The sequence below is a fragment of the Anopheles gambiae genome, chromosome 2, assembly GCF_943734735.2.
Source record: "Anopheles gambiae chromosome 2, idAnoGambNW_F1_1, whole genome shotgun sequence".
Classification (NCBI taxonomy): domain Eukaryota; kingdom Metazoa; phylum Arthropoda; class Insecta; order Diptera; family Culicidae; genus Anopheles; species Anopheles gambiae.
The window spans coordinates 37887069-37902282 of record NC_064601.1 but is presented as its reverse complement, the minus strand read 5'-3'; the positions used below and the strand labels follow the sequence as shown (position 1 = coordinate 37902282).

General features: G+C 40.3%; 3 protein-coding genes across 3 annotated transcripts; 2 read left to right on the top strand and 1 right to left on the bottom strand.

Moving 5' to 3' along the window:
* The first annotated feature begins 2955 nt into the window (after positions 1–2955).
* On the top strand, positions 2956–4609 carry LOC133391989 (uncharacterized). The gene has a single exon (XM_061649609.1). It carries the CDS (start codon positions 2956–2958, stop codon positions 4321–4323), a length of 1368 nt encoding a protein of 455 aa, XP_061505593.1. The 3' UTR covers positions 4324–4609.
* Positions 4610–6708: 2099 nt separating this feature from the next.
* Positions 6709–9805, bottom strand: LOC133391984 (programmed cell death 6-interacting protein-like). Its single transcript, XM_061649536.1, has 4 exons — positions 9775–9805; positions 8622–8891; positions 8470–8561; positions 6709–7175 (listed from the first exon to the last, which is right to left on the bottom strand). The coding sequence occupies exons 1-4, from the start codon at positions 9803–9805 to the stop codon at positions 6729–6731; spliced, it is 840 nt and encodes a 279-aa protein (XP_061505520.1). The 3' UTR covers positions 6709–6728.
* A 2728-nt stretch (positions 9806–12533) lies between these two features.
* On the top strand, positions 12534–14847 carry LOC1270951 (luciferin 4-monooxygenase). The gene is made up of 3 exons (XM_309687.6): positions 12534–12992; positions 13084–13291; positions 13377–14847. The coding sequence occupies exons 1-3, from the start codon at positions 12864–12866 to the stop codon at positions 14672–14674; spliced, it is 1635 nt and encodes a 544-aa protein (XP_309687.6). The 5' UTR covers positions 12534–12863; the 3' UTR covers positions 14675–14847.
* The last annotated feature ends 367 nt before the right edge of the window (positions 14848–15214 follow it).

Here is a 15214-nt window from a genome sequence, read left to right as displayed (position 1 = left end):
CTCGTAGTAACCCAGCTAACTGTTGGTGAAACTGGTTCGGGTTAAAAAATCTACTGTCGACAATCACCTTTAAGTCTCTTTGCCGAAGCTCATCAATTGTCTTTGGGTCTGGTTGGGTAGGTACATCGATCATATATGATACGAGCTTGGTTTCGTAAGCGCTTTTGAGTTGAAAAAACAGTATGATCAGTGAGATAGCGAATAGCTTTTCGAATCGTCCCGTCGTTTGTAAGCTTTGTTTTTCTATGCCAGTAAGAGCCAGTAGCACCAAATCGTTACAGATGAGGCGGGGTGCAAGGCGACATAAAAGATGAACGGCAACGCAGATGCCTAGGAGCAGCATCCACACGGCAGGGTGAAAGGGCTTAAGCAGGATTTCCGCGAAAGTCAGCGGCTTTCCTTTGGGAGCAAAAATCCGTACCTTGTCCATTTCGATGGCATCGATGAGCTGGGAAGAAAGCTTACGAATGTAAATACGATTTACAAAAATATAATTATTCGATTCCTGCAGACATTCAATTAAATAATGTTTTCCGTCACAAATGAGTTCGTCAAATGCTATGTTAATTCCAAGCCTTTGGAAGAAAAGTTTAAACAGGTGCATATCTTCTCCTTCAAATCCATCGTCATACGTATAGGTAAAACTGCTTTGAGCATAAGTTATTTTTAAAGTTTCAGTTTTAAATTCTCTCAATCGGTTGTAGAGTAGAACCGATGGGCATGGAAACCCAACGTACACCGTTGTTCTTGTGGGAGCGTAGTTGAATGTGAAAATGTTATTTCGATTAAAGGCAACCATAATCAAGTTTACTATGCCGTACGATAGAAAATTTTCGGAAACGCTATCAATGAGCATGCGATTGGACATTTTAAAAATAATTACAACAAAGGTCTTGTACGGTACTGCATCTAGCCACGAGCGTAAATGTGTAGGGTCCACATCCTCGTCCAAAGCATCTGCGAAGATGATAACCACGTTCGGAAAGGAATAGGACGAGCTGTACGATGTGTGTAGATCAACTTGAAGCAGCACTGTATCTTCGTCTTTGGAGAGCTCTTGCGCCATCGCGTTGTGTAATAAAGTAGGAGTATGTTGATCACTGAACTGAAGCAACCAGTAAACGAAGGTACCAAAGTGTTGATCGTTGATGAAACGCGTTAGATTTGTCACATACTGGATGGCTTCGTTTGAACGCTTCACTGACGCAACGTGTACATATGAGACAGCTACGATAAATAGAACTGTTTTTGTACAAAGGTGCATGTTAAACTGGCAAAATGTGATTTTATAGAATTTTTTTTCTTTGCTAAAGTGAAGCGCTGTAGCCTATCGTTTTCTCTTGTGTTACTGGATGACTGATGAAAATAGCAATGAATAAATACCAGTGTAAATGTCCTTGGGTTTAAATTGCATTTGCTTCATTGTTTGTAATTGAAGAAATAGTTCCTCGATTGAATCTTTAGGCCATTAAAATAATTAAAACTCAACAGTGAAGTCTCGTCAATCGATGGTTTTTCCAAGATGCATTGTTGCTGTGTCATTTTTTATTCACGGACCTTCATTGGTTTGGCTAATATTGTTTCGTAACTAAATAACACAACAAATTTTCGCTTAAATTATTGGAAATACTTGTACTTTTGTCAACTTGAAACTGGGTCTTAGTCTGAGAGGATAAAAAAAAAGATTACAATGTCGCAAAACGTAATTGGCGTTTTTTAAATCTGCAAGTACGCAAACATCTTAGGGCCTGCGTGATTGTTATGCATTTCTTTCAAACGTGGGACATTTTTTAGAAATAGAGCTTAGAAATAGATCATCGTAGTGATCTTGTGTAAACTGTGATGAGGAAACTGTGATGCGTTCAAGTTCCAGATGATCCGTGCTTCTCATACGAAGGACCTAATATCCTGCTAAGGGTAATAAATGTGCCACGGATTACCAACCCGACTAGTGGTACAGGCAGACATCGACGGATAACGGACAACGGTTTGAAGTCCCCCTTAGAGAGAATTGACTGTATCACCAATGTTAATTAAAAAGCAATATTTTAAACGATTTGTTAACGATTGATTGATAACTTTTGCTGCATCAAAGATAAACCATAGATTAGTATATACAATGTTTTACTACTTACTGCTAGAAAACATTGATCCTGATTATATTAAATAATTAGGCATCATTCCCAGCGAGAATATAATTAAAATATGTTGTGATGTTTTTAATGAAATGCAAAATTGCTTCATTTCTATACTTTACACTTGTAAAACGGTTTGATACAATGCAGCAGATAATTGCTCAACTTAAAAAAAACGGGAGCCTCAAGCTCTAAGTATTTCGATTTCAGTATACTACGAGAGCACAACACAAAATGTTGCGGTGTGTAACTGTGTTTAAACTGGTCTTTTCTCTTACACTGTTTGGTGATGGTATAGCTAGTCGACAAAAAGATGTCGTATGGTATGTTAGTCGCCTCGCGCAGGATCTGCGCAAAGAAACAGCAGCTGATGGTGTGTTGAATTGCTGGATGCTACAATTTTCCCCTGATACAGAATATTCTACCTTACAAAGTGATTTGGCACAGCGTCTTAACACGCAGCACATCAGCTTGATGCAAGCAAATCAGCAAGGCAAATACGATATCACCATGCAGGATCCCAACATAGCGGTCATTATATTGGGAAGTGAAACATTAACACTTTGACCGCCAGCCTGACGTCACAGTTTTCGAGTGAGCACGTAGCGCATGGCAAGAGAGCGATGAGAGCGACAGTTTCTCGTGCGATTGTTATCACTCTTTTGTTTCATTGCGATAAGCGGCGTAGCACATGTCGTTCTCGTTCTCTCTTTTCTACCTCATTCGTTCTCAAGAGAATCACTGAGCGTCAGATGCAAAGCTGAGCGGTGAGCAAAACCGTCATGCGAATTTATATGACACGGCGCTTAAAGTGTTAACTATGGATGATCATAATATTTCCCAGTGGATAAAAAACATTCACATTGAATGTAAGACGATTGTGCTGTTCGAACTAACGTCAAACGTAAACAAGTTTCAGCGTAATGCATACTATCTCACAGCGCTAGGATTGCTTAACGTGGCACTGATCGCTCTGAACGAAAATTACGTATACACGTTTTACTTAAATCCATTTCGGGTTCGAGGACACGCTGGGTTCCCCGGCTACAATGTGTTATTCTACGATCGACTGAAAACCTTACAAATAACAAAATTGAAAGCAGTGTATAAGAATGATATATATACCGTCGGTGCATGTGAAAATATAGTAGGAGAGGACATTGCATTATTACAGCTGTTTGCCAAAACTTTCAACCTCGAGTTGCATTTGACGAAATTGCAGTGCAACGACAACGAAACGATCAGCTATTGTAGTTCGAAGTTAAACAATTTGGATGTTTTATGGAATCGTAATTTTTTCCACCGGTACAACAAGTTCAGTGTCAGCTGTATGGAGATGGAACAAATTGCTTTTGCTACCCCGGCGGGACGATTGTTAACCATTTGGGAAATTATGTTGAAACCCTTCCAGCATTCCGTATGGTGGTTAATTCTTGCGTTGTGTCTCGGTTTTCTGCTCATGGAACAGCTTGCACCGAAAATGTTCACCAACAGTCTGGTAGGTCTGGCACTGTTTGGGTTTGAAAAGCGTCAGCTTCGTTTCACACGACCATCCGAAAAGGTGGTGGCAATTGCGTTAATTGTAATGTTTTTCCTGTTGAAATGTGGCTACGAGACGAAACTCATATCTTACATTACGCAAACTCCTCGAGAACCAGGTGCGCTGACGATTCAAGATTTGCGCAATCGCAACATTACTGTGTATCACAGAAACTTTGATACCAAACCTATGGACAAACTGCATGGAATGTTAGGGAAGTACGAGAGTGATATTATGCTGTTTGATGGTTTAACTGTTTTGGAGAATCGAGTTGGATTACAGATTAACACCATGCATAATGAGGCGACTCGTGATGCTGAGCATTCGTACAAAATACTTCCGGAGAATGTATTAGAAATGCTACCGTTCTATACTTTTCATCCCAAAACGCTTATTCGACGGCCATTTCAAACATTTCAATACCGAGTGTTTGAAGCTGGTTTACCATCTTACTGGCGGCAAGCAAATTTCAAATGTCCTAAATTATACAAAAGTATAACTCAGATCAATGACCAGCAAACAGAACATTTGATACATGTGGATAATTTAAAACCACTCGTATTGTTTTTTTGTTTGCTGTGGGCGATGGCAATAGTAGTATTTGTGGTGGAGGTGATCATAGTGAGATGTTTTGCGTGTTGTCGTTGAAAATCGAATGCACATAGGTTTAGTTTGAAAGAAAATCTTACGAATGCTTTCGATGCTGATGGTTTATTTAGCAAGCTTTGCTTTGTCTGCTTTTGATATAAGCACGATAAGTATTCGTTTTAAAATGTTAAAATAAAGATTTGTTGTACATTACATATATTGTTGTTTTTCTTTCCTTTAAAAACCATTCTAAAATGTTCAACACTTCAAATATATAACATAAATAACAAATAACAAACTGGCGGCAAGATGCAATTGTTAAGAAAGAATAAACAAAGTATATTTTCGCTTAGCGTTTCCTGGAGTATAGTATACCGGGAGTAGCACCAATTTGTTACAGGTGAGGTTGGGTGCAAAATGTCATACAAGATATATTGCAATGCTGTTTCTTATCAGTAACTAACTTTGTTCATTTCGATTACGTTGACGAATAGGATGTCTTTTGCATCAAAAGTAGAAAAAGTGGTAAAGTACGTGCCACCCAATGTTGGGTGGCACGTACGGTGTGTATAGATCAAGTTGAAAATGAACTGCATTTTCTTCTTTGAATAGCTTTTGTGCCATCGAGTTGTCAATTAAACTAGGAATAGGTTGCTCACTGAATTGAAGCAGCCGTCAAATGATGGTTTCGCTCATAAAACGTGTTACATGCTGAATAATATCATTGGATGGCTTAGATGTTTTTGTCATCGTTAAATTTACATGGATTACCTCTATTTTTATTTCAATTTATTAAAACTGCTTCAATTTTGAGCGAAAATAAAGCAGTGTAATGCATGAAGCATGATGAGCATATATTTTAATTGAGTAGTAACGCATTGCTTACAGCATGCCCATCAAAGTAATCTAATATTTATACACTTCGATCGATGCGATAAAAAAAAATTATTTTTTAATATGCAAGTGATTTAGTATTGGAATATGTATTAGAGCGTATGAGTGGAAATAGAAAAGTGTTAAAAATTGTCAAGTGCACCTTGACTGTTGTGACCTTCCAACACCGTCACCATTTCTGTCGACAGAAATCTAATTGATGCAAAAACGGAAACGGAGGAGCAAAGAGGCCCGATCTTGGGTTCAATCAATGATTTATCAAAAAGATTGAAATTATGGTATAGTCCTATCCTGACAGTCCAAATAAATCAGGTCCCCCAAGATCAGTGGTGAATTTATTTATGCTCATGCTAAGCTTCATACGTTTGTTTCTGGGTTACGTGTTTGTTATGAAAATTGTTGTCATCATTTAGTTAGTTTCTTTTATCTTTTGTTGACAACGTTGATATTTCTTACTTTGTTTCTGTTTTGGATTGTATAATGTAGGGTAAATGTACCTATAGTGGTGGTAGTACCAATAGTAGTGCTATTGCTCTAAAATGCGGTTCATAGGGCAAGTTAAAAGTAATTAAGTTATTTACGTTAGTGTGAAATGTTCTTTAGCCTTTTACAAAGGGTTTAAAAGTTAAACGGGGCCTTTCCGTTACTTAGTGACCGAAATATCCATTATTTTGTGAAATGTGTCAACATTTTTCCAAAATCCTTACCGTATCAATAAACGATGCGCAATCTCAGATTGCGCATATATTTATCTGTCAAAAAATATATCGTTTCCGCGAAGCCAACCCTGGCCTATAAACGTCATTTGCATGCGTTGTGTTGTTTTGTTTTGGCTTCCGCCACAACTGAACGTGTTAATCCGTAAGCAGATTCATTTTCCAGCCATGAGTGATTATTTATCAAACAACGATCATAATTACAACCGGCGTCTTCGGCGAAACCGTCGGTGGTGGATGCGACCAGTTTTCTTCCGCAGAAGACAGGATGGAAATCGTCTGTTGGACGACATCAAGGCCGAAATGGTAAACGATACGATAAAAAATTTTATGCGGATGAAACACGAAGATTTCGATCGTCTTTATGCCTTGGTCGGTCCAGAAATAAGCCGCATGGATACAAATATGCGAGAAGCGTACACGGCCCAAGAAAGGCTTTTAATAACATTGCGGTATTTGGCAACGGGGGAGACATTTGCAAGCTTGCAATACTTGTTTCGGGTAAGTATGTTTTGTTTTTTTTCTTGTTTCGGCGGTCCGATTGGAGACGGTAGTGGCGTCGGTCTTTTCCATGGCAGCACCGTGGCAACATCGAATCTCATACAAACCGTCTCCCCGTACGCAGGACTGATAAAACTTTTTCGGACAAAAGCAAGTGAAGAGAAGTTAGCAATCGAAAACGATGCAAGAGCCTAATGTTGAACGAATTAAAATGAAATGTTCGGATTTTAATGAGTATTGTATAATTTTAGGTTTCTAAATCATCGATTGCCAAAATTGTAAAGGATGTGTGTGCTTGTTTAAATAAACATTTGCGGAGCTATGTAAAGGTATGTTTTTGTAATTTTTTTTATTTTATTTTTTATTGTGTTCCAGATCCCACTCCAGCATCGTCTGCCGCAAACGATTAGTGGCATCGTTTTGTTGGTCTGGTGGTAAATGGATTAACCATGCCCCCACCCACTGGCCAAACATGGACAAATAATTTTCCATCGCTGGAGTGGGTGCTGGGCTTGGTGCTGGGGTCGGTGCTGGGGTCGGTGCTGGGGTTTGTGCTGGGGTTGGTGCTGGAGTTGTTGTTGCTCGGATTGGTGCTGGGATCGGTACTGGAGTTCGTGCTGGGGTTGGTGCTGTAGTTGGTGCTGTAGTTCGTGCTGTTGTTGGTGCTGGATTTGGTGCTGGGATTGTTGGTGCTGGGATTGTTGGTGCTGGGATTGTTGGTTGGGGCGGAATTGAGGAATAGGAACAAGAAGGGATTGGGTGGGCTTGGGTGGAGGTGTCTTGTTCTAGGTCGTCATCGAACTGAAAAGAGAGATAAAAAATAATGAGATAGCATAATCAAAAAGTTACAAAATAAATAAGGTTGCATTGATATCCAACGACGAGCAATACATATGAGTTAAATTTATGAAATATATAATTAATTTATCTTTGTATGTGTTATTATCATTTCAGATGCCGTCCACAGCAGAAGAATGGAAGGAGAAATCAAAAAAGTTTGAACAAAGGTGGAATTTTCCGCATGCAATTGGGTCCATTGATGGCAAACACGTACAAGTGGAAAAGCCTAGTAATAGTGGATCAGAGTATTACAACTATCAACATTATTTCAGCATTGTTTTACTTGCGGTAGTAGATGCCGATTACAACTTTTTACATGCAGATATTGGAGGAAAAGGTGGAATATCTGACGGAGGTGTATTTAAAAACACACGCTTATACCAGAGGCTGGAAAACAACAGTTTGAATGTACCGGAACCTGAACCACTGCGAGTTCCATATGCAATGCGAGTACCTTACTTTCTTTTAGGCAATAAAGCGTTTGCTTTTACCAGGTACTGCATTCGACCATTTGGAGGCATGCATGCGGAAGGGACAATTGAAAGAGTTTTCAACAAACGTCACTCTCGTGCTCGAATGATCGTTGAAAATGTGTTCGGGATTTTAGCCAACCGTTTCCGCATTAATAAAAGCCCGATTCTGCTAGAGCCAGAAGAAGCTAAAACGGTTATTATGACAACAATATATCTCCATAATTTTCTTCGACAGAGTGCTTCACGCAATACATACACTCGCCCTTCATCTTTTGACAGGGTCGTCAATGGGCGTTTTGTAGAAGGCGAGAGAGCTCCAGCTACAATGAGCGGACTACAAGGCATACCCTGTCGCACGCCAAACGACTTGTTGAATATACGTTTACACATTGCACATGATCTTAAGTATAATAACCAACTTAATCATTAATGCAATACAACTCTTTGTATGTGTCAATTATTAAGCTAATTAGTAGTTATTAAATCGTAGAATGTGCGTAGATTACATGCAATTATACATTATATGAATAATATGCTAACCCACATCGTCGTTAGTACACTTGTACCTTTGCATTGTCCACCCACCATTGTTTAGATGAAAGAATGGTTCAACGTGAATCACGCTTGGCAAGTTATTCAGATAAAACGATTTATTTGCGATCGTTTGAGAACGGTCCATATGAGGCTTCAACCCATGACGGGCATGTTGTTGCTGTGCCACAGGACCGCCCTTAACTCGCAGTGAAATATAAAATTTACAGATAAATAACAAAACAACTTACCGTATCGAGATGCGTGCCGTCCTTCATGGTATCATCGAGGAACCTCATCGCGTCGAAGGCGAACCATCTTGGGTGGAAGACGTCCTCAGCCGCTACGAATGATAAAATTATGTCATTGAACAATTTCATATTATTTTAAATTTGATTAGTACCTGCTCCGCTTTGCTGACTTTTACGCAGCTTGGACTTATAAGTCCTGTAGCTGGTCAGCAGCTTCCTCCACTGGTAGCTCGCCTCTTCGACGGTGAGGTCCAAGAGTCCACCAATCTCGGTCCACGCATCCCTTCGCCGAATACCGTTTTTGTAGAACTCCGACCGCTTTTGCCATAAAGCAGGCCGTCGTTCCACCTCGGCAATTAGCCGAAGGCTTTTCTCAACATTCTGGAAGCAAATCAATAATAAAAAAACGATTAATCTCGACTCTATTCATTCACCATCCCCATGACCCCGTTATTATTTTGATGGCCCGGAAGATGCAGCAGTTTTCTTCCATTATCAGTCCTCTAACTCGGGAGAGCTGTAATATAAAATATTTAAATATACATAAACGTTCCTGTAAAAATAAGAAAGTTTTTTTTAATCGCAGCGGCAACAGCAATAGCTTCCATTGTAGCAGTTGGGGTAGAGGTTGCAGCAAAAATGGTGCAGGAAAGCAGGGCCAGCAGGAATAGTTGGTATTCCGAAATATAAGAAAGATTTCCTGTTGGAAGAAGACCAAAACCGCATAACCTACATTCCAGAATTCCAAACGATTATTAGTGTATGCGGACTAATAAGAAACATAACATCCCGTGGTACAGCCAGGTCAGTTCTCAAAGAGCTGCAATGTACAAATAAAACATTTCAGTTCAATGGTTTATTCCTGTAACAATAAAGACTAGCTAGGTACATTAAATTAGTACAATTTTTACAATTTACTATTTTTACAATTTAATTTTTTTACAATTTTTGCAATCTACAATTTTTACAATTTGACTTTTTAACAATCTACAATTTTTACAATTTTTTTTAACAAACTGCAAAGCAGCTGTCGTTTAAAAAAATTGCCGGTAGCTGGAGAAGCAGCAGCGGTGTTGTTTTTTTTCCAAGCCGGAAAATAATCGAAATTTAATAATAATTCAATTGTTGCCCATATTTCTAAATTTCTTTAGTATAACCGCATACACAAATCACAAACACTGAACATATATCATTTAAGGAAAAATAAAGCTACAAAAAAAAAAACCCAAGCATTGCTTCCACTACAAAAACACCGGTATAAAAAACAGAATGATTATATATTTACCAATTTTATATAGTTCCGGCGATTCGGCACGTTCGGCGATTCGTTCTCCATGGCTGTAATCAAAATTTAATTAGATTTTTGGCTCAAAAATCAACGCTCATCTCATATTTTTTCGTTTCAATACCTACCGCTATATGTAAACAAACGTATTAATCCAAGATTGCGCTAAGATTGCGCATGAATTTTCGAGATTTATATGTCCGAGATATATAAATATTTTTTGACAGATAAATATATCAAATCGGGCCGTTTGACAGATAAATATATGCGCAATCTGAGATTGCGCATCGTCTATTGCTACGGTTAGGATTTCATAACGAAACTCATTTTTCTGTTAACGTTCTAAACGACCACATAACCACGCAATTACTAGTTTTTCAACATAACTGTTATGTAATGTTATTGTTTTACTAAAATTATTTGCCTTTTGACCATATTTATGCATTTTTAAGTGTTTTTTTACCATAGAGCCATTATAGGTACACCAAACAGGCATGTTCCTATAGTGGTTTTAGTTATAAAATCAATAAAAACAGGTCGTTTTAGATTTTTTTGAGGAAATTTTTGACATGTCGTACTGTTTTCACTAAAATAAGCAAAATAAATAAGTTTTATGTAGGTAATTTACCAAAAACAGGCCAAAATTCGCTTATCTGCCTGAATGAAAAATTGACTTCAAATCAAGCACACTCTTCCGGGTGTAGGTTGACAACAGGTGTGATGCAGTACTTTAGTGAATAGTTTCTTAAACAAATTTATACATTTTGTTACGATCAAATTACGCAAGAAACCAATATTATGGCAGTAATCCTTGCTATTCATACGACAACAGCTTCGAAACTAAGTTTCATTGATATTATACACCGTTTTTTATGCATCTTTGTTTACCACCACTATAGGAACACAATACGACGACTATAGGAACCATACCACTATTATAGGTACAACGAAGCAGTCACAAAAATATGTATTTTTTCGTAAATTTGATGTATTTCAGGGTAAAAATGGTTGTGATTGCGAAGATAAAACATATTCCAAAACATATGTGTTAAAATATTCAGAAATTGTCCTTCCTGTCACTTTAAATCCATTAAAACACATCGGTACCACTACAAATTGCACCACTATTGGTACATTTACCCTACAAACAGTTCTTGCTTTGAATCATACTGTACACATTTTGTAGCGTTTGTCGATGTTTAGTTTTCCTGCTATGAAAGTGTTATTTCCTTTAAGATTGCGGTTTTGATGATTTTATTAAAGTGCGTTTGTATTTTGATTCATTCATTTTGAAACATTTTTTAATCCACATTTTTGGCTGAGTCTAGGCTTGTCTGTACCATCAACGGCATGTTATTATGTTATTAGCATGTTATTAAGTCGCTCAATTTGACGACGGTACCATGCAACTAGCAAGCGTTGAGCATGACTCTTTAGCCAAAAACACAAATTTCACAAATGAACACAAACAGTGCGGCTCCCCACTGTACAAGAAACAACTTAAATATAGGGTCCATATTATCAATATTTAAAATGTGACGATCACGATCAATTGTTTGGTGGTAGAGCATATCTCGTTTGCGTTTGAAATACATGATTAGTTCATGTTTCCACTGTTGCTGCAAACCTGCCTCAAATGCCAACCGTCGGAATCTGGCAAACCGTTGTGCAAAGATCGATGTCTCGCGAAAATAGTAGAACGCTACACTTTGCCATGCCCGATTCATACTTCACAAGAATAGAATAGAAATGACAGTGCCCTATTGAGGGTTTACGTCGCCCGAAAAAGTAATAACGGCGACCGATAACGCTTTGACGATGCCGGATTGGCTAGGTAAACCCTGTAAAATCACAAAACATTCAACAGGTATGGCTTCCAACCAGTTTATAAGATGTTCATCATTCAGTTTCTGATTCAATGCGCCAGCAAAATTAGTTACCACGTTGGGCGATGGGTACGTTGCGTCGTAATTCTTGGTGTAATCGGCTTGTAAGATTGTCACTTGCTCACTTCCCTGTCTCTGTAGTCAGCAAATACTTGATGATACAGCAGGATACAAAGCAGCGGTAGTAGTTTCATTTTGAAGTACTTATGCAGTATGAAAATATATTGTACGATATATGGGGTTAAATACGTACTTAATAACAATTGCTATTGATTTTTATGAGCAATAATAATGGAAACGGGAGCAGCACGGATAAAAATCTTGAAATGTATCCATTACTAAAATGATCGGCCAGGGCATGAACTCCGTTCATCGAAATCCGTTCGGCGCCCACTACACAATGAGCGTACAGCACATAAATCCGCGCCGCAATACTTCGCGGATTTCGTCCCATACAAACGGGATCGAAAGGATTTCTCATTGAAAAATGAGTGACGTCACTCACTTATGAATGCAAATGAGTGGAGATTGGGCGGCGAACGGATTTCGGCGAACGGAGTCCATGCTCTGGCCGGATATGAGCATTATTGTGACATGACCGTTAATAGTATCGTTTAGTTTTTAATTTATCTTTGAAGTATCTGAACTTTGATAAAAAGCTGATTGTTGCAAAATAGCAATTATTTTTCAGAGTTAATCATTATGTTGCATTTAACCAAAGCAATTTAGAATATTTCAAAATAATTTAAATTTTATTGTGTGTATGGCCATTATGTTTTATTATCAAGTGATTCCTTATTTTACTTAAATTTAATTCTAAATTTCAATTTACGAAAAATCCCATAGTGAATAAGTTTCAACCCTCACCAATACTATTACATACTTGCTGGTCAGTTAGCTGACGCGTCTTAACCGCGGCGTGCGCAGGTGCTGCCGGCGTCATTCGTCACGCAACGTTCGCGCGTTCGAAACCGGTTCTCGACGCCACGCACCGCACATAGCAGCTGACGGTTGAGCGATTATTTGTTTTGCTCGTTTTTGCTGCCCTATCGCACCCCTCAGCTCACTCGTGGAACTAAACCGTGTGCCCCAGTCCAGTCCAAAGGGCGGCCAATCGATTTGGAGCTTTGGTGTATGTGTGTGTTTTGGTTTTTTTTCGTGTGTTTTTGGTCACCTTCCGCATCGCGTGCGCTGAGTGAAACGTTTGTGTTCCGATAGCGAAAATGCATACCAAAGAGGACGACCAGTTCGTGTTGTACGGTGGACCCGACCCAACTGACCTGGACCGCTATGGGTCGCTCGGAGAGGTGATAGTTGCAGAGTTGAAGCTGCGCCCGGCGAATATTGGTTTGGTATTGTCAACAACGTGTCAACACGTATACCATCGCGTGCTCTAATCTGGAATTTGCTCTTTTTTCATACCTCTTTGTGACGTTTTCGTAGATAGATCCAGTTACGCTGGAAGAACTGAGCTACAGCCAAATCTTAGAGCGATCTGCGCGGCTTGCCGTTGGACTTGCGAAGCTAGGCATCAAGCGGACGGACAATGTGGCCATCTTCAGCCAGAACAGCCTGGAGTATTGCATCACGATGTTTGGTAGCATATTCGTCGGTGCTCCGCTGGCACTGCTCAATCCAGCCTATGTCGAAGGTGAGAAGTCGTTAATATAGGGCGCTGTTGCATTCGCTTATCGGCAGAGGGTTGAATCGATAACAAAATTAACACTTTCTCGTAGGGGAGCTAAGGCACGCGATAGGACTGGCGAACCCAAAGCTTATCTTCATATCGCCCGATGTGCTTCAAAAGCTGATGCACACGCTCCGTGGAATACAGGGCTCAAAGCCGCGCGTTGTGCTGTGTGGCGATCATCCGGACGCTAGACAATATCCGGAGCTGATCCCGTTCGCCAGTCTGCTCGACAATGGACCGTTGAATGTAAATGTCTATCGACCGGAGTCAGTCAACAAGGCCGGACAGGTGGCGCTAATCGTATTGTCTTCCGGAACAACAGGCCTACCTAAGGGAGTTGAGTTGACGCATCAGAGCATTATTGCTACGATCGCACACTCGAAAGAGTCGGCTAAGCTGCTGGAGCTACCCGATCAGCTGGTGGCGCTAGCAGTGACTCCTCTGTTCCACGTCGTCGCCGGTGTCGGGCTGCTGAATATGGTTACCAACAATTGCCGGTGTGTGGTGATGCCACGGTTCGATCCACACCTGTTTCTTAGCTGTATTGAAAAGTATCGCGTAAATCTAATGACACTCGTACCTCCGCTGATGGTCTTTCTGGCCAAACATCCCATGGTGGACAACTACGATCTCTCCTCGCTGATGACGCTGTTCTGTGGCGCGGCTCCGTTGAGCAAAGAGATCGAGGATCAGGTGCGGGAGCGACTGGGTGTAGCTTTCATTCGGCAAGGGTACGGCATGAGCGAAACCACGCTCGGTGTGCTGATGCAGGACGGATTCGAGAACAAAGCGGGCAGCGTGGGAAAGGTGCGCATGGGCCAGTGGGTGAAGGTGATTGACCCGGAGACGGGCCGTGCGCTCGGACCGAACCAGCGGGGTGAGCTGTGCTTCAAGGGCTCATTGATCATGAAAGGATATGTGGGCAAGGAGCAGGCCATCGATGCTGACGGTTGGCTGCACACGGGCGACATTGCGTACTACGATGATGATCACGAGTTTTTCATCGTGGACCGGATCAAGGAGCTGATCAAGTACAAGGGCTTCCAGGTACCGCCGGCCGAGCTGGAAGCGATACTGCTCGAACATCCGAAGGTAAGTGATGCGGCTGTTATCGGCGTACCGGACGAGCGTGCTGGCGAGCTTCCACTAGCGTTCGTTGTGAAAGAGCATGGCGAGCAGCTGACGGAGCAGGAGGTGAAGGACTTTGTCGCGAGCAGGGTGTCGGAGCAGAAGCGCTTGTACGGTGGCGTTCGGTTTATCGAGCAAATTCCAAAGACGGCGAGCGGTAAAATATTGCGCCGTGAGCTAAGGGACCTGGTTAAAAATACTAAATCAAAGTTGTAAGCGGTGATAATTGCCAGTCAGTCTAGTCGCGGTAAGAGAATAAACAAAAAATTTGGGTGGTGTATTAAGTTTTATAAGAGTGTGAATACTTCATAACAATGTCAAGTATAAGAATGAAGCATTGAAAAATAAGAAATAAAGTAATAATGGGTGGTCTAATGGTGAATGGTAAATCCTGTACATCTTTCCGATAACGTGGTACAAACTTGTAATGTGCGGATCGACCCGTACCTACCGGATCAGAGCCATCCGCAAGTTTGGCTGTAACTGTAACATGTAAGGTTGCAATTAGGATCATAACGTGTAAGAAAGCATAAGCGATTCTGCTCCGTTAGTGCAGCGTGTTCGGGTCGGGCAAAAGTAGTTTTAAGACAATAATAACAAAAGTAATCTAAATATTCAGGCTTGGCTTTTAAGGAACTAAATTAGGAAAACACTTGGATATGTTGAAAAGCGATTGTATAGATTGCAAATGAAGCTTATGATGTTGAGTTGGTCAGTGAGACCCTGTAATGTTAAATTGGCAATTTTAGACTGTAT